Here is a 17,014-nt window from a genome sequence, read left to right on the forward strand (position 1 = left end):
ACATTTTATCTCCATCCAGCTCAGACCCATACCACCACAGCTCCCTGCCCATGTTTCAATTAGTTTTTCTCAAATTAAATTACGGGGGCCATTACTTAAGAAGGACATAAATAGACAGGCGCTGTCAAGATGGCGGTGCTTCAGCCTGAGATGAGATATGGGCAGTCTGCATGGCAGGCTTTCTGCAGAATGCACACAATCCAAGAGTAGCAATAGACTTGTCACGCTTTTGTGGTACACTAATGGTAAAGTTTTCATATCCTTTTTTATTAGTCTTGCTAACACGCACACTGACATTTTTTGACTGGTTATTTTTTTTCCCATTAAAAGCAATGATATGTTTTTATGCTTGCATGTCCACATTTAGAGGCGTCGTTCACCTCTAAATGTACACGCCTGGCTGGTATCTGCATCCGTGCCATCCATGATATCATCTTGCTGTGTTCATTGATAACGCTGTGGACCTCACTTCCCAGAACACTGCTTTATCTTGTGAGGTCCAACAGGAATAACAGCTCAAGGAAGGTGAACGCACATAAACAGTGTTGCTTGTTGTAGAAAATGTTGCAGTGTCTTGGCCAGAACTCAACAAGTAAATGACAACTGTCTAAAAATAACCATGAAGTAAATCTGTTGGCGGGTACCATCCCCCAATAATATCCTTGCACATCCGTAAATCCCCAAATAAATGGATTGACTTTTGGACAAGTGACAGTTGTGCCTCATAATTGTTAATTACCATGAGTGCTCTTTCAGGTACTTTCTATGAATGGGCCCCGGGACGCTCACGTTTTCCCCCCCACCCCCCTCCTGCAGGTCCTTTTATGGAATTGTCTCCTACTTCTCAAGGTCAGTAGAAAGGACGTTCGTAAAGGGCGGGGCACTTGCGTCATCCCCGTAATTGGTGAGTTTTATGGCAACAGGCGCCAAGAAAGCTCCGCCCCGTGAAAGTCAAGTCCAGTCTCAGTCCATCTCTCAACCTCACGCAGCCTCCCGGTGGCTCCTCCCAGAGTCCCAGACGAAAGTACAGCACTTAAGGTAATGTAAATAAGCAGGGAGAGAGAGAGCCAGGGGGCTATTTTAAGATGTCTTCTTTTTATTGAGGGCCGTGGAGTGGGACAAAGATGCGAGCCAAGCCATTGTAATTTCAGTCACGTTTTCTGACATGTCCCCTCCCTGGTCCTGGCTTAAGGCCTTTGTAAACCAGAACCACACCGCTACAAAAACTATATATACTCTTATTTAGAAACGTAAAGAAAGAAAGAAAAAAGCGATAAATGGGCATTTTTGCAAAAGTAGACTTTATATTTGTTCTGAAACATTTACATTTTATTGTTTAATTTTTTTTTTAGAACATCAAAAATAAATAAGTATTTAATGGTATATTTTCCCATATACTTTTCACCATATTGGTTTATACGTATATTATCCTCTTGTACAAACACTTCACAGAAAATAAAAGTGTGTACAGTGCTGTTAAAACAATGATTGGTCTTCTTTGTTTCACTGCGAAGCTCACCGTTTGACGTCACAAACAAAATGCTCAACAGACAGCAGTAAAAGGGACACGATTAGATAGTGTGAGATCACTTCCAGCTTACATTCATATTCAAGTCACTGTTCACTGCAGTTTGAGCTGAGAACGCGAAAGTTACTATAGTGTTCGTTTAAGGCAGTCGAATACAATAACATTTTTTTCTTTGACTTGACATTTTTAACATAGATTTTTATGGTCAGATATATCTCGACACCTGACGGATACAGAGCTTCAACTACTATCTACAGTTGTACATCGATGATTCATACATTACATGGATGGTTTTACATTTTGATTCACAGTCATCGGGTATAATTAGCCATTTACAGTCAGCGGTACTGACGAAACAAACGAAAAGTCATTTTGGCACAAATTACTGAATTCTAAATCATTTGAGGCTAACATTCCAAGCACCTTCCTTGTTGCACTTTTTTTACTATCTTCTATTGTATTCTATTTTTTATGTAATGTTGCTTTGTCTGAATGTTATGTGGTGAAAGTGCAAGTCAAATTTCCCTCCAGGGGACAATAAAGTTTATTCTAATCTACAATGTTGTTGCTTAATGCATGAGTGGCATTTAATATTGTATATGCCATTGTTTTACAACTATAAAACTGTGTTGCCTTCTAAACAGTTACTCTAATGCTACTGCGGTGGCTGTGTAGTTAAAGCTATAAAATATCCTGCTTTATTTTTGAATCAGCTGTGAAAGCTAACAATGGCTACAATATATTATTATTGCCTTTAATATATAAGGTGTTTCCTAACCAGATTTGTGCTGTCATATCACTTGTCTATCAAGCTACACAAACTGGCTCGGCAAACAGTGCAAAATGGTTTACGAGCCATATCTATCATGTAACTTACTTCACAGAATGATTTCATATTCAGAAATTCAAAATGGCCGCACAGTTTATTCAGAAATATGGCTGCTCTCCACTTACCACACACAGGCATGATCTACCTATCAGGCTCACACTGTCCCGTCGAGGTTCAGCTTACTCGTTTTGTCACTCACTCTTCGTGGTGTGAGGAGTCTGGGCTTGACTCTTCCTCCTCCTCCTCCACTGGTTCTGTGGGCAGTGTGTCGCGGCGCGTGAACGCTGCCGCTAACGTGACGCTCAACCTCGGCTTCACCGACGCCATCTCCGACAGACCGATGTTGTTCCCACGGGCCACCAGTGTCGTTTTGTCCATGATCTCTGCACTGTGCTTGGATACGACGGCGTCCAGGAAGTCATACTTATGCGACAGCTTCCCACTCTCAAACAGGTACTTGGCCAGATATGAAAAAGCCACATTACCCGCAAAAGAAGCCAACATTGAGACAGTTTTGAAAGGGAATTTTTGAATGACAAGCTCCTCCATTTCTCCTGTTATGTGATTCAAAACTTTCTCAGTGGTCCAGCCTGGGTAATAGATAAACGGGGGCAGCTGTAAGTACGGCTCTCCTCCGCCAATACGCAGCACCAAGCCAAAAACGTAAGCTGCCACGGAGCCGTACATGTTGGTCCCTTTGATGAAGAGGACGGAGATGAGTTGAGGAAAGATGATGACGTAAACCAAGTCTGAGCTCAAGTACCAAAGGCCATAGACCGTCCCGGTGACCAGTGCCATCAGGGTGGCCAGCCCTCCGAAAACAAATATGGTGATGCGCATTACCCACACGATCTCACGGTCAGAAGCCTGCAAAAAAATGAAAACCGTGAAAAGGTTGCACTTGGATCAGTGAGATGGAGTAGCAGAAGAAAAGAAGAACATGCATGGAGTGAGGTTGTACATAAGGGCTCACAATATTTCTAACCAAAATAGTATATATATCACAGAGCACTTGTTCTATAAAAAAGGAAAAGAAAAAAATCACATCATTAATTACTAACCGACTGTCTGAATGCGAGTTGGTAGATGTTCCTGGCAAACATGGAACTGGCCGACAGAATAGATGAGTCTGCAGAGGACATGACGGCAGCAGAGACAGCGCCCAGACCGAAGAAGGAGACAAACGGTGGACAGAGGTGCTGGAGGACGATGGGTAAAATCATATCCGCCTCGTTCTTCTCTTTAGGGGACAGTCCCCCGTACGTCGTTTGGTTCCAGTCTGAAGAGGTCAAAGTTTTAACACTTTTAAAAGCAGCAAAAATATCACTTTCATGACGTAGGTTTATCACTACTTTGAGTTATATTGTAATCCTAATGTTCTGGTGAGTATCATATATTTCCTTTCACAATTGTTTGAGAAGGTCAGACACACTGGTAAAGTTAATGTCGGGTGTGTTCAGATGTTCACAAACGAAAGTGATCTAAAAATGCAGAAATCAAAGCTCTAATTTGGTCCCATGTCATCCTCTAATGCAATATTCAAACCACGGTTATTAAACGGATTGCTGCTTCATTATGGATGAGGTGTACCAGCTGCCATTTACCAAGCCTCTCTCAGATCTAAGGGCAACATGTTTCCTGCACAAACATAAGCACAAACAGTGTGCATATAAGAGAGCTGTCTAACCTGTGGAGGCTCCGATGGCTCCAATGAGCACCGAAGGGATGGCCATGATGAGGCAGCCGAACGCAGCCAGGAACGACAGGACCTGGGCGTATGTGGCAGAGGAGGCAGACAGAACGCGCTGGAAATACACCTGCCACGGGATACCGCCTAAAATCTGAGAGAACCGGGAAGGATTTGTAATTGTTCTCATTTGCAGTTGACGAAATATTTGTTGAAAACATGCACTATAGATCAATTTGAAGCATAATGTGATAAGATTGAGTTTCCCCAGTTTGATGAATGCATGTCTTTACCAAGAGACAGAAGTTGTCTATCCAGACCCAGGTGTCGCTCTTGCTGACGCTGCCTCTCCAGGGTGACTGGTACACCTGCTTCACAGCAGTCAGTGTAATGTCCGTCACTGCTGGGTTGTTCAGAGCAAAGGGAACACTGATCCACTGAAACCACACAGAAACCACAATAATTAGGACAACATCAAAGTCTATGTAGAAAAGCAAAAATCCTCTTGAGACTGGTAATTGGTGTAGTTTTATCCATTTCCTTTTTGACTCACCAGACCAACAAAAATACAGAAGAGCTGCACAACGTCAGTGTAAGCCACCGAATACAGGCCTCCAACCAGAGTGTAAAAGATCGCAATGAGCGCAGAGAGGACCACTGACATCTTGATGTTGATGTCGACAATGACACTCAGGGTGGCTCCTGGAATAGCAAAAATACTCAATATCAGACAGAGATATAAAATATAAAGGACATGCTGACTCATGCGTCGATCAGCATGAACTTACCAAGTGCGGACAAGATGGCTGCGGACCAGAAGATCTCACCCATGAGAGCTGGTATAAACAACAAGCCTCCCATACGTTTGCCATACAGCTGCTGGAACGGGTCCAGCATGGTGACATAACCTCTGGAGCGCATGGGTTTGGCAAAAAAAAGGCCACCTTTAAAAGAGAGTGCATGCATCAACCGGCGCAGCCACATGTCCGATATGAGGTCAAGAGGTTAATGTATTGTTTGGTAAATTGGGGAAATTAAAATGAGCGTAACAATGAACATAACAAAGATGTACATAGCTCACCTACAACCAGGCTGAGCGCATAACCGAAGGGAGCTTGTGCCCAGGCCAAACCATAATCTGGTAAGTACACATACTCAGCAGTGCCATTGATGTACCCTCCTCCAACCCACGTCGCTAGGGTCAACAAGAAAAACATTGAATTGAGCTTAATTGTTGGAATAAATTATACATGTCTATAGATGTACATAGTGTTTAAAGTTGAACAGATTTTTAGAAAACATTTTTATTTATTTACTTTTGCAGAATAACTGAAGCATGAACCTTATTACTGCTGTATACTGCTGCAACTTTATCCAGATGCACATGAAGCACAAATACACATCTCCATTCGAAGTACCTGTCATGGTAAATCCACCAACAAATAATCCAATGTCTCTGCCTCCAACCATGATCGTCTCGCTGCGGTCCGTGCCCTCCGCCTCTCCCGAGTGTTTGTTCTTCCACGCGGCCCAGATGCCCACGAACAGGATCAGGAGATAGAAGAACGCTATAGCCACAAGCCCCTCGAAGTGGATGGCCATTGTGCACGAGTCAAGCGCTAGGAGCGGCGGGGCAAGGGCACCTACGGATAGACAGAAAGAAAAGTTAATGCTTTTCAACTCAATTCACGCACTAAAACTGAAAACCCAAATGTGAAACTGTTTAGGCTTTTTTTTGACAGGATTCAATACTGATGTGTGGAATAGGTTAATGCAATAGACTTATTACTTACTTATGCATGCCTTTTCCAAAGTAATATTCGTTTTATTTTAATTTGGGGTAATTCCAGCCTACACAAGTTCTTTAAAAATGAAAAGTGGCAACATTTTGTAAAATACCTTTAAGGTTCAATACGTAATGTTTTAAATGCTTTGCCTACGTAAGTTCAAACATGCCTTTTCAATGTTTCCTCTCCATTCCCCTCATTGTGCAAACAAGACTGTCTACTTTACACACGGATATACAGTTGTTTTGATCATTTACTTACTTTTCTTTTTACATAAGAGCAACAAAAACATACCTCAAATATTCCTAGAGTCATGTGCTGTGTCTCCTGGCGCAGGAAGCAACGAGCAAAAGTGAAGAGTTTATAAAAATGGCATTATGTCCGACTTGACGCATCGAAGAAAAGTGAAGTGAAATGAGACGCTCGTGTGGGTCTCTCGGGTGACTTGCGGAGGCTTATAAGGCTCCAGGTGCCGTGACGGGGCTGACACGCGCGTCAGAGGAGCAAAACGTCCCTCTTTAATGAGCGCCATGTATGAGACACGTCACAGCCCCGCGCGCACCAGACGCACACGAGAGGACTGGATTCCTTCAGTCAATGAAGGACACAAACATTCGTATCATTGCTCTATACAAAAGGTTTTAAGAACTTGTGAGTGGTAATATTTCTCCCAAATATTTTATACGATCAAGGTCCCAGACGGTGGTCTACATGTAGCTGGTTACTGGCCTTTTAGCCCCTGTCACTTTCTTACACTCAACCTTTCCGTTACAAACCAATTATCTTGCCGCCAACTGAAAAGATTGTACAATTAAAGCTACTTTTAGAGCTTAGGGTTTGGTCTCATTTGGTGTAGTTTAAGCCTATACAATTTTGCTTTGTCCAATAAATCTTAGAAAACCCAAGTATATTTAATAAATGTACATTACAAACATATATTTTTAATTGCCCTCACTTTCTCTCACTTCTGAGTGCATCATTGTAATGTAAGCTCTTAAAGGTCTCCACAGTCTGAACTAAGTCGTTTAATCAGACTGTTCTTGTCAAAACTGACGGCCTTCCAATTAGAATTGGTCTAGAGCAGTGGTTATAGCATCGGGACCCACCATCACCTATAGGATGACAAGCTGAGACCCAAATCGTATTCTTTATACAAAATGTAAATTAGGCCTACTGGAATTTCCTGCTAATGATTATTGAATGAGCATTAGTAAAGTTGAAATCATGATAAAAAAACAACTCAAACTGTAATTTTAACGGACTCAGGTAGTGTCTTAGTCTTTGTACTTTTTCAGTAAATAAATATTGAAAAAAATGTTCCCAGTGAAATGCTTGTGAACCTCTGTGACCATTTGAGAACCGCTGGTCTGGAGATTTCTAATCCCAAGGCTTAGTTCACACAAATGCTTCAGCTCACTGAAGGTGTAAGTAACACGAGGCTACTATTGGAACAGCTCCATGCGGTGAGCGCCCCCTGTTGGTGATAGTAGGCTACAGCAGACACATTTTCAGGACCATGGAGAGAGGTCGTATGAATGACCTCTTAAGTCAGGATCAAATAATGGAAATAAACAGAGGCAGCCACATTTCCAGAGTTCCAACGTTCAAGTGGTCCTCGAGGGCTGGGGAACACGTTTTTCCCAGCTGAAAACTGCACAAGGACGTTTGCACAAGTTTGTAAAAAACAACTGGGGAACTTTCAGTTACTACTTTTATGAGTTTAATAAGTAAGAGGTGCCATTGATATTACCCATTGACAGTATGTGATATATTAGAAAAGACGTTTTGCTCCAATGGTTGGCTCAGTTATACGCTAAGTAGCCTAAGTAATAATTGTTTTTATTGTTATTTGGTTAAATCAAAATCCCTACTTTACCACCAAAAAAAAAAAAAATGGTGATGTTGACTAGTTTAATTGTGCAGGGCAAAATGATTGATGTCTAATGAGCAGCTGTTGCTGCATGGCAGAGCGCAAGATGTTTTCTCTGGGGAGGTTGGGGGAGAAAAAACGTGGTTTAAACAAAACTGAATCAATTTAATTATATGACATTGTATGTATACATCAAAACACATATTCCCCAAATAATTGTCATTTACTTGACATTAATTACAAATAAAGCAAATTTGGACAATTCTACAGGTTGTTGGATGGAAGAATTTCAAAGATAAGAGAAAAGCTGTGACGTACATACATAATGTCAAATTCATTTGATCTCATTTGATCTGCTACAAAAATGGCAATTTAAGGGGCAGAAGAGTTAAAAAAAATATTTCTTTTATGAAAACCAGATTTGCAAATTGGTTTAGGCTTTAGATTGATTTAATTTTGATTAATAATAATAATAAAAACAATTAATGTAATAAAAAAATAAACAGCAATGGCATTATTAAAATATACAAATGTATTACTTTTATCATCTCAGTTACAATCAACATTACTATCAGCCTATCAAAAATAATAATTGATGCATTATTGTCTTTCTACAGTTATATCACCCATGATTAAGCAACATTAATAATTATATAGATATGTTTTATTACTTCCTCAATCTATGCCCTGAAAAACAAAACTGGCACAATTTTTACACGTCTTTAGTCAGTAGGTATAAAAAGATTACGTGACATTTTAAGAGGGAATCCTTAAAAGCAAACTTGCAACTGATACAATTATTTTCTGTAATGTACTCTTGAGTAAGGTTGGTAAAAAAGATAAAAAATAAATAAAGTGTTTGTGATTCCTTTGAAATCATACAATTTACATTCAACAAAAAACAAAACTAAGACATGATTTGATCAGTTTGATACAGCTGCTCATTTTGTGTTTTATAAACTTCAGAAACTAATCCACCATCATGATCATTCTGCATTGAAGGTCTTGCTTTTCATGGCCTCATGTTCTCATTGTTTTGATTTGATCTGGAAAAAAATATAAGTTAAGAAAACAAAATGAATACCAAAAGCATTGATAAAATAATGAGAGGTTATGAAAGCACTCCACTAAATATAGGCAGCATTTCCACATTTTGTATTTTGAGCTATGCTGGATACTGAAAGTATTTCTTTAACACATTATGTCAAAAAGTCTTCATTCAAAATGTGGAAACTTGGGAGGTTTGGTCGGGCACTCATCACTAAGCCTAAAAACTGAGAAATGTTTTGGGTGAGGAGCTTTCGCTAATTGCATTTTAGTACACATACACTTTCAGGGAGTCAGGAATAGAGCACTTGAAATACTTACTGAACAATTTGTTCTAATGAAGAAATTAAGTAAAACATATGGACAGTAATTAAGAATACATACTTCCAAGTTCCAATTCATAAATGCACATAAGACACAAAACCCCCAGTGATGGTTGCACATACCTTGAAGCCAGTCGACTCCTTCCTGTAAACCTTCACCTTTCAAAGCATTGGTTGCACTGAAATATAAGGCAATATTATGTTTCTTTTGATTGAAACATACTTGGTATCCAATACATTTCCATCAAAATACAAAGGAAGAGAATAGACATTTGAGCTGTCACAGCAGAAATGCACAAGCAGAGCTGAAAACATTAATCATTATCATTGTCAAGAGTCAAAGGAAACCATGACAGTAGAGTGGCTCTGAATATACTGTACTCACATTCTGTCCTTTGACTTCCACAAATGTTAAAGGTTAAAATACTATCACAGAGATTTAAAGAAAGGTCCGTCTGAGGCCGGAAATGCCACATATACTTATGGTGTAAGAAACAATAAAAAATTGGGAGCTTTCACTGCTGTGCGGACCCTTTCTTTAAATCTCTGTAATCTTACTTTGGATCCAGCACTCAGGTTTTGCTGCCTTGTGCGTTCTATTTTAAGGTCAAATGCAGGAGATGATAAATCCAACTGAGTTTGTGTGCACAATAGACACGATGGCACCTATTTCTTTTTAGTCAAATACTGTAACAACTACGCACTTCATTATTGCAGTGCCAAGAAGTTGTGAGCAACACACGGACACATTTAGAAGCAATAAAAACATTCTTACCAGATATGCCATGGTTTATCTTTGATGTTTTCCAAACAAAGCAGTTGTGAAACTTTTACTGAAGAAAGTGAATCCCGGACATCCATTTTGTTTGCAAAAAACAAAATTGGGATCCTCCTGTGTTTGATATCTACAAATTGGACACAATTATACTTGTTTCATGCTCTTCATGTACTACAGTGTAAATACTGTTTCATGTTTATGATTACTCACAAAACAATACAATTTACCTGGGTGATTTAGTAATGTGTCAAGTTCCTCTTTAGCAACCACCATCCTCAGCTTGTCGGCACTATCAATGACAAATATTATGGCCTGACCTTCCCTAAAAAGAAGACAATATTAAAATAGTCACATTTGTTTTGTTTAGTATTAAAACATTAGATGACTTACTTATAATAATGCTCCCAAAGATTTCTGTATCTACCTTGGCCAGACATATCAAACACAGTGAAGGACAGACTAGAAAAAGAACATTTGTCAAATACCCTTTCAGTGATGACTGAAGTGAAGATGTAAACGATATTAAAGTCCTATATACCTGGATGTCTTGAACTTTTCAATGCTGAAACCAATTGTTGGGACAATGTCTTGAGTCTGAGCCTGTAGCACAAAAGGTAATAAATTTGGCTAGAATCCATGCCTCTTCATTTGTTGAAACCAATTTGTGTCAAATGACACTGTGGTAGACATTTAAATTCTTACGTTTGATGGTTTGAGCTGATTAATAATAGTCGTTTTTCCGCTGTTGTCCAGACCAAGACAGAGCACATTCACTTCTTTTTTTAGTCCAAGCCATGAGGCTAACTTATCAAACAGCCCCATTGACTCTCCAACACGTGAGCTGTCTCTACAACCTGTTAAAAAAGACAAATATTTTCAGTGTAGTGCAAGATTATCCAAAAGGACATCATTAAAACACACACACACACCAAAAAAATATATTTGTAGTTAATGCTTTCAGGCTGATTCTGTGACATAAGACCAGTTTGTCCCCCATACTTCACAAATCTGTGGCTCCTGTTATTTTACTACAGTAGGTTTCAGCTTTATTATGCTGCTAACGTTCAGCTGTCCCTCTCGCCTAATGCTTCAGTGAGTTGTTAGCGCTGTCTACTAACACCAGTTAATCTCTTCTTTGACGTAAAATGAAGCTAGCAAACAATAAACTACTTTCGGAAAGAATTAACGTTACAATATTTAGACTTTTGCGTATTTGCCTTTAATAATATTTCCTACATGACACGCTATAATGTAATCTGAAAAGGAAAACCTCATAGAAGTAGGCCTAACTAAACATCTTACTTCGTTGCTGCTTGTGTTAATCAGTAACGCTAGCTAGTAAGCTAACAAACTAGCGGCATTGCTAACAGTAGCACCCTAACAAAATAGCGTATTATCCCTTACTTACCTCTTTAACCTTCAATGTTTCTCAAGTGTATTCAGATCGGGGGTTTGGTCCACGCCGAGACTAGTTTTTATCTCTCATATCTGCTTCAGAGCATCGTTTTATTTTTGTCTCTCATACTCGCGTCTTGCCTCCTCTCCTTTGGGTTATTTACACCCTGTTGCTAGGGGAACCCACCGTGTACGTAATGACGCCCCGCCTTCCCTCTCATGCTTAACCATGAGCCAAACAAATACTAGAACAAAACAGCCTCAAACAGCATTCAACTCCAAGTAGCTCAATTTACAGTTTAACATTATTACGCTATTGAACAAACAGACAAACAAACAAACAAACAAACAAACAAACAAACAAACAAACAAACAAACGAAAAACAAACAATTTTGATTCACGGAAGATTAACTTTTTTCTTAGCCTAATCCCAAGGTGTGCTTTCACAAATTTGCCTGATAAAAAAATAAAAGGTAAAACAAATAAAATAATAACAGTTCGCTTACGGGCAGACTTTTCATAGGCTGTTAATAATGTCACTTCCTACAACATCTCACTTGCCTTTTCAAAACACTGGTGGTCTATTACTAGCAGATATTTGACAAACTCACCTGACACATCTCCATGTCCAGAAAACCTGTGTGTCCTTAAGTGGCAGCAAAGTGGGTGTGAGCATCTCAACGAGCTTTATAATTGTTGCTCTTGACAATAAGACAAAAAAACAAAACCTTGAGATGGTAGAACTTGAGAGAAAACTATTAAAATAATCTTGTTTTATTAAGGAACATACTGAATAAAACATACAGCTTCCACAAGACTTTGTACAAGACATACTGCATTTCATGAGGATACATTTCTATAAAATCTTTTGACATTCAACGGTCTTCAGTTCAAAAGCATGATTGTATTTACCACACTGTTGGTCAGATGAATTGTCTAATAACTCATCAAATTGACCATCCATACATCATCGCATTTAGCCAAATCCACATCATATCAGCTCATGAGGTAACTTGTCACCTTTCAAAGTCAACATCAGATTGTCATTAAGAGAGAGAAGAGGTATTGGTGAACACTTGAAGATACTACGGGAAGCAAGTCGGTCCAAAATTCAAGTGAGATGCCTTTGCTGAGTTATTGAGAGTTTGTGTCCAGCGCTGACAGAGGTTTGGTTGTTGTGGCGGCTGAATTTCTGTTGATCTGAAGATGTGTGGTGTGAACTACAGACGACATCTGGCCCAAGCAGCTGACAGCTCCCATTTCAGCGGTGAGTGGTGCACCTGCAACACCTGACAGTCTGGTGTTTTTGCAATTAATCAATGTTGGGGATGTGGAGGGTCTCTGGTAGTCTGGTTCACTTCCAGTCCAGTGTGTTCAACATGTTTTAATGGATGAAACGGTTTCACACTTGAAAGCCGTTCTGTTGGATATGGTGAAGCTGTAGGCGAAGAGACTGTATGCTGCTGATGATCCGTCTCTGGTGACCAATCAGACAGATCCCAATTCGTCTGATGTCACTGAAGAAAAGACAAAACAACATGTTTTGTTTTTTTTGACCTCCGTACTGTTTAAGGTTTGACTAGTGCTGCACAATTATTCACATTTTCATTGAATCAAGCGCTTATTGGCATGGCGCTTTTGATTTTTCGCAAAAGATAATAGTGAATCTAAAACCAAGATTAAAGAGAAAAGAACAAGAAGAAGAGTATGTTTTTATTTTTATTTTGCCATGTCACCCAGTTCTGGACTCTACAGTAATTATTCTGAAACATTTTAAAGACTATACAGAGTTTAAAAATGTTAAAATTAAGTATTTTCCTCCCCCAACATGTTCCAGCCATGTCCTAATGTGTAGAACCAGACCTGTTCACCACAACTGCCTCTAAAATCCTGCTCTGTCACTCAAAAAGGTGTTAATTCGGGTCCGAAGTGCTGTCATGCACGAGCTCAATATAGAAGGTGCAGTTACACGTATGACCTGAGGTGGCAGTAGTGAGTATAAAATGGCTAACTTGCATCTAGCCCCTTTAAGATACGTACAAGCTTAAAAGAGCATCTTTAAAGCAATAGTCTGGATGTATTGCAAATTTGACAAAATGTGCAAAATCGACAACTTTGATGTAAAGTTAGTAATAATGTATATATATAATATTCTGCAAAGTCCCTCCTTCCCGGATCTCAGCAACTAATCAGTCTAGTATCCTCCCACATTGACCAATGAGACGAGCTTTTCCTGTGAACCAGCCTGTCAGGTCCAATAGGGAGGGGAGGGGGTGGGAGCTTGATCGTTTACTTATGAAAAGTCTGTTCCTGCTCTCTTCATTCACTAACAAAGGCTTTCTGGTTAAAGAGGGGAGGAATTTGATTGTTCACTTACAAATCTCTATCTCTCCTCACTTTGCAAACTTACAGACACTTTAATACCCAACACTAAATTAGAACCTATTTGTGTAAGCTCTCAGTTGTCCACGAGCACTCCATCATAAGTTTTCAAAATCAAGACTGGGCTGTTTTTTGTTTGAAGGAGATTCTTGGATGAGAAGCAAAAAATTTGAACAACCCAGATGAAGTGACTACTTTTCGAAAAGACGTCCCTATGATAAACAAGGAACTGTAAACCATGTCAGTCTTTTTGTCTAAACTAAACTAAACGGCTTAGTGAATACCAAACATGTGATGCCCAAAAACGATTTTTAAATAATAGGAATTCAGTATTTAATATTGTATTGCATAGGTATAGTATTTTTTGGGTTGTTCCTTATTCATGAATATAATCTGTTCCTCTGAAAAAAGTAAATAATTAAAATTAAAAAAAACATAATTAACCAAACTAGTAAATATTGGCGCTTTATGTCAATTTTTAATGGTTTTGTTTTTACTTTTCTGCCACTCACTCTGTACTCATGGTGGAGATGGAGTCCAGAGTTGTGTAGCCAGCTGCGAGGAAGTTGTTTTTGTACTGGCTCATTTTGATGGAGTCCAACCAGTCGCCGATGGAGATGAACAGAGGGTAGTCTGGCAGTTCGTCTGGAGAGTCACTGAGACTGACACAGAGAAACAGAGATATGTAAAAACAGGAAAATCCACACCTTACATGTAAGTTCATAACAAACGGTGACATAAGGTAATAGAATGTTTTTTTTTTGTTTTTTGTTTTTTTAACTTCAATGTATGCTTATCTTTACTCACCCAAGAGAATCAATCAAAGACATGTATACATTTTAAAATCTCCATTGGCCTTATGTCTTGTTACTATGCTGTTATGCTAAATAAAGCACGTAGAAAGTTTCAATCAAATTGTGTTCATTATATGGCTCGGTGGAACAGTCTTGGATGATAAGGTGAAACATACATATCATCAGTTCTGTTACAACCCAGGTGCGATGACTGCTTTTTGAAAAGTTTCCAACAAGTGCAAGTTGTATTAATAACAACTTTAGTCTGATGATACTTTAGTCGGTCTCTGAATACCGGCCTCTATATTTTACCTTTGAGTGTCGGTGGCCAAAGTGAGTAGACTCCCAGGGCTGATGATGAGCTTGTCCAGGAAGGAGAGGACATCGGTGAAGCACGGTCGCTGTCCCGCCTCCTTCTGCCAACAGTGCAACATCAACTGGTGCAGGGTAACAGGGCAGCCCATGGGCGCGGGGAGACGGTAGCCTTCTTCAATGGATAAAATGACCTGCGAAGAGCCAATATATGCGCAATGGAATTTACAATGGTACACACAGGGAATTCAGACCTCTTAATTATTTGTTTTATGAAGCCAATCTCATACCAAAAATATTTTACAATTCATCTGCATTGTTAAATATTCTACCTTTTAAAATAATGTGTACATTTTGCTCTCAATTAAAGTTGTGCTGTTAAAAGTCTGGGGTAAATTCCCTTTCGTTGACCACAATAAAGTCTATATTTTATACTAATTTAAATATCAACGTTGTTCTGTGTTGGACTTTACAATATTAACATATAGTGTCGAAAAAAAAAACAGTGACAAATACTGTACAAACTGTAGCTTACATCTTGATTGGACATCTCCCAGTATGGTCTTTCACCATAGGACATCACTTCCCACATCACAATGCCGTAGCTCCAAACATCACTAGCAGTTGAAAACTTCCCATAGGCAATAGCCTCTGGCGCAGTCCAGCGAATTGGTATCTTTCCTCCCTAAAGGCAAATAGGGCATAATGTTACTCATGCAGTAAAAATTGACTAATAATGAAGTAATTATGAATACATGTTAACAAGCACTCATCAGTCATGAACAAGCAAATGCGTAATGAATTTTGTTTCACACTTTATTTATTTATTAAGAGCTTACAAGCTACTAGTACGATATATGCAGATGAATATTTTTATACAAAAAAAATAGATATGCCTTTAGTGTTACCTCAAAAATTCAGAACATGTTTAATAGTACACTGTTTATTACATTATAACTACAAAATCTTCCAGCAAACTACTTACAGTAGCAGTGTAGGCCGCCTCAGTGTCTTCCTCAAGGACTCGGGACATGCCAAAATCTGACACTTTACACACCAGGCTTTTGTCGACCAGGATGTTACGGGCTGCCAGGTCCCGGTGCACATAACCCATGTCTGAAAGATAGGTCATTCCCACTGCAATCCCCCGAAGCATGCCCACCAGCTGCAGCACTGTGAACTGACCATCGCGAGTCTGGAGTGGAGAAACAAAACACAAAACATTGCTACTACCACTGTACGACTGATATTTTTCCAGCCGGGCATTTTTATTTTTGAATATAAACCAAAGAAGGGAGCAGCATTCACCCTCAGGAACGAATCAAGAGCACCATTTTCCATGTACTCCACTACAATCATAACTGGTCTACCTGAAAAGAGAATTAAAAAAACATTACAATGAACGACACACTGCAAAAACTATCCAACAGCAATTGATGAAACTTACTATTCGTTACAACCCCCTCCAGCCGGATGATGTTAGTACAGTTGAATTGCCCCATGATCGACGCCTCTCGTAGAAAGTCCCGCCGCTGCTGTTCTGAATATCCACCTTTTAGTGTTTTTATTGCCACCGGGATGTCCATTCTGCCGGGTAATCGCAGGCGGCCGCTGCACACCTCTCCAAATTCACCTGCAAGGAGACGAACGCAATGTGAATTAGCATGAACTTGATTGGTCCAAACAGGATAAAACAAAAGCAGCTCGATCCTTGGACAAATTTAACTTTTCAAAACAAAAAACATTTCATTAGTTACTATCGTATCTCATCCACTTTAGCACAATTTAGCACGTAAATACATTACAATACAAAGGTGTTGCAAATAGAAAAAAAAATCTCTATTAAGCTCTGCCAATCCTCATTGAATAGAAAACATAATAATTAATCAAATTAAAGGGGCTAGATGCAAGTTAACCATTTTATACTCACTGCTGCCACCTCAGGTCATACGTGTAACTGCAGCTTCTATATTAAGCTTGTGCATGACGGCACTTCGGACCCGAATTAACACCTGACAGTGCAGGATTTTAGAGGCATTTGTGGTGAACAGGTCTGGGCTCATTCTACACTTTAGGACATTGTTGGAACATGTAGGGGGAGGAAAATACTTAATTTGAACATTTTTAAACTATATTGTCCCTTTAAAGAGAAATAAACATTAGACACAAAACAATAAAAAGAAAAAAAAGCTGAACATTGTAACAAACCATATTAAACTAAATATTCAAATTAGATTACTGCTGTAATTGCACCTTAATGCCAGTAGATGGAGCCCATGCT

The 17,014-nt window shown here is 39.3% G+C and overlaps 2 protein-coding genes and 1 pseudogene across 3 annotated transcripts in view; all 3 read right to left on the minus strand.

Annotated features, from left to right (window-relative positions):
• Positions 1–812: 812 nt before the first annotated feature.
• slc5a7a (solute carrier family 5 member 7a) lies at positions 813–6,280 on the minus strand. The gene is made up of 9 exons (XM_079555849.1): positions 6,126–6,280; positions 5,463–5,687; positions 5,126–5,239; positions 4,833–4,988; positions 4,598–4,746; positions 4,338–4,481; positions 4,045–4,198; positions 3,419–3,636; positions 813–3,224 (listed from the first exon to the last, which is right to left on the minus strand). The coding sequence occupies exons 2-9, from the start codon at positions 5,644–5,646 to the stop codon at positions 2,553–2,555; spliced, it is 1,791 nt and encodes a 596-aa protein (XP_079411975.1). The 5' UTR covers positions 5,647–5,687; positions 6,126–6,280; the 3' UTR covers positions 813–2,552.
• A 1,973-nt stretch (positions 6,281–8,253) lies between these two features.
• arl6 (ARF like GTPase 6) lies at positions 8,254–11,438 on the minus strand. Its single transcript, XM_079555575.1, has 8 exons — positions 11,258–11,438; positions 10,552–10,703; positions 10,388–10,449; positions 10,240–10,308; positions 10,077–10,171; positions 9,847–9,976; positions 9,195–9,250; positions 8,254–8,747 (listed from the first exon to the last, which is right to left on the minus strand). The coding sequence occupies exons 2-8, from the start codon at positions 10,669–10,671 to the stop codon at positions 8,722–8,724; spliced, it is 558 nt and encodes a 185-aa protein (XP_079411701.1). The 5' UTR covers positions 10,672–10,703; positions 11,258–11,438; the 3' UTR covers positions 8,254–8,721.
• A 625-nt stretch (positions 11,439–12,063) lies between these two features.
• The window catches only part of LOC306962233 (ephrin type-A receptor 6-like), a 55,053-nt pseudogene continuing 50,102 nt past the window's right edge, over positions 12,064–17,014 (minus strand). Inside the window, exons 14-19 of the transcript XR_013794275.1 lie at positions 16,042–16,366; positions 15,719–15,928; positions 15,269–15,418; positions 14,734–14,927; positions 14,140–14,289; positions 12,064–12,762 (exon numbers count right to left, since the gene is read on the minus strand). The product of XR_013794275.1 is annotated as an ephrin type-A receptor 6-like (transcript). The remainder of the gene's footprint in view (positions 12,763–14,139; positions 14,290–14,733; positions 14,928–15,268; positions 15,419–15,718; positions 15,929–16,041; positions 16,367–17,014) is intronic.

Source organism: Gobius niger (genome assembly GCF_951799975.1).
Source record: "Gobius niger genome assembly, chromosome: 4".
In the NCBI taxonomy this organism is placed as follows: domain Eukaryota; kingdom Metazoa; phylum Chordata; class Actinopteri; order Gobiiformes; family Gobiidae; genus Gobius; species Gobius niger.

What these genes read in the sequence shown, in the direction of transcription:
- arl6 (XM_079555575.1), bottom strand. Translation starts at nt 10,671, where the DNA reads ATGGGGCTGTTTGATAAGTTAGCCTCATGGCTTGGACTAAAAAAAGAA. An exon ending in ATCAGCTCAAACCATCAAAC is followed by an intron (nt 10,450 to 10,551) that starts GTAAGAATTTAA and finishes TTTGTGCTACAG; the next exon opens with GCTCAGACTCAAGACATTGT. An exon ending in CTTTGGGAGCATTATTATAA is followed by an intron (nt 10,172 to 10,239) that starts GTAAGTCATCTA and finishes TCTTCTTTTTAG; the next exon opens with GGAAGGTCAGGCCATAATAT.
- slc5a7a (XM_079555849.1), bottom strand. Translation starts at nt 5,646, where the DNA reads ATGGCCATCCACTTCGAGGGGCTTGTGGCTATAGCGTTCTTCTATCTC. An exon ending in TAGACAACTTCTGTCTCTTG is followed by an intron (nt 4,199 to 4,337) that starts GTAAAGACATGC and finishes CGGTTCTCTCAG; the next exon opens with ATTTTAGGCGGTATCCCGTG. An exon ending in AACTCGCATTCAGACAGTCG is followed by an intron (nt 3,225 to 3,418) that starts GTTAGTAATTAA and finishes ATTTTTTTGCAG; the next exon opens with GCTTCTGACCGTGAGATCGT.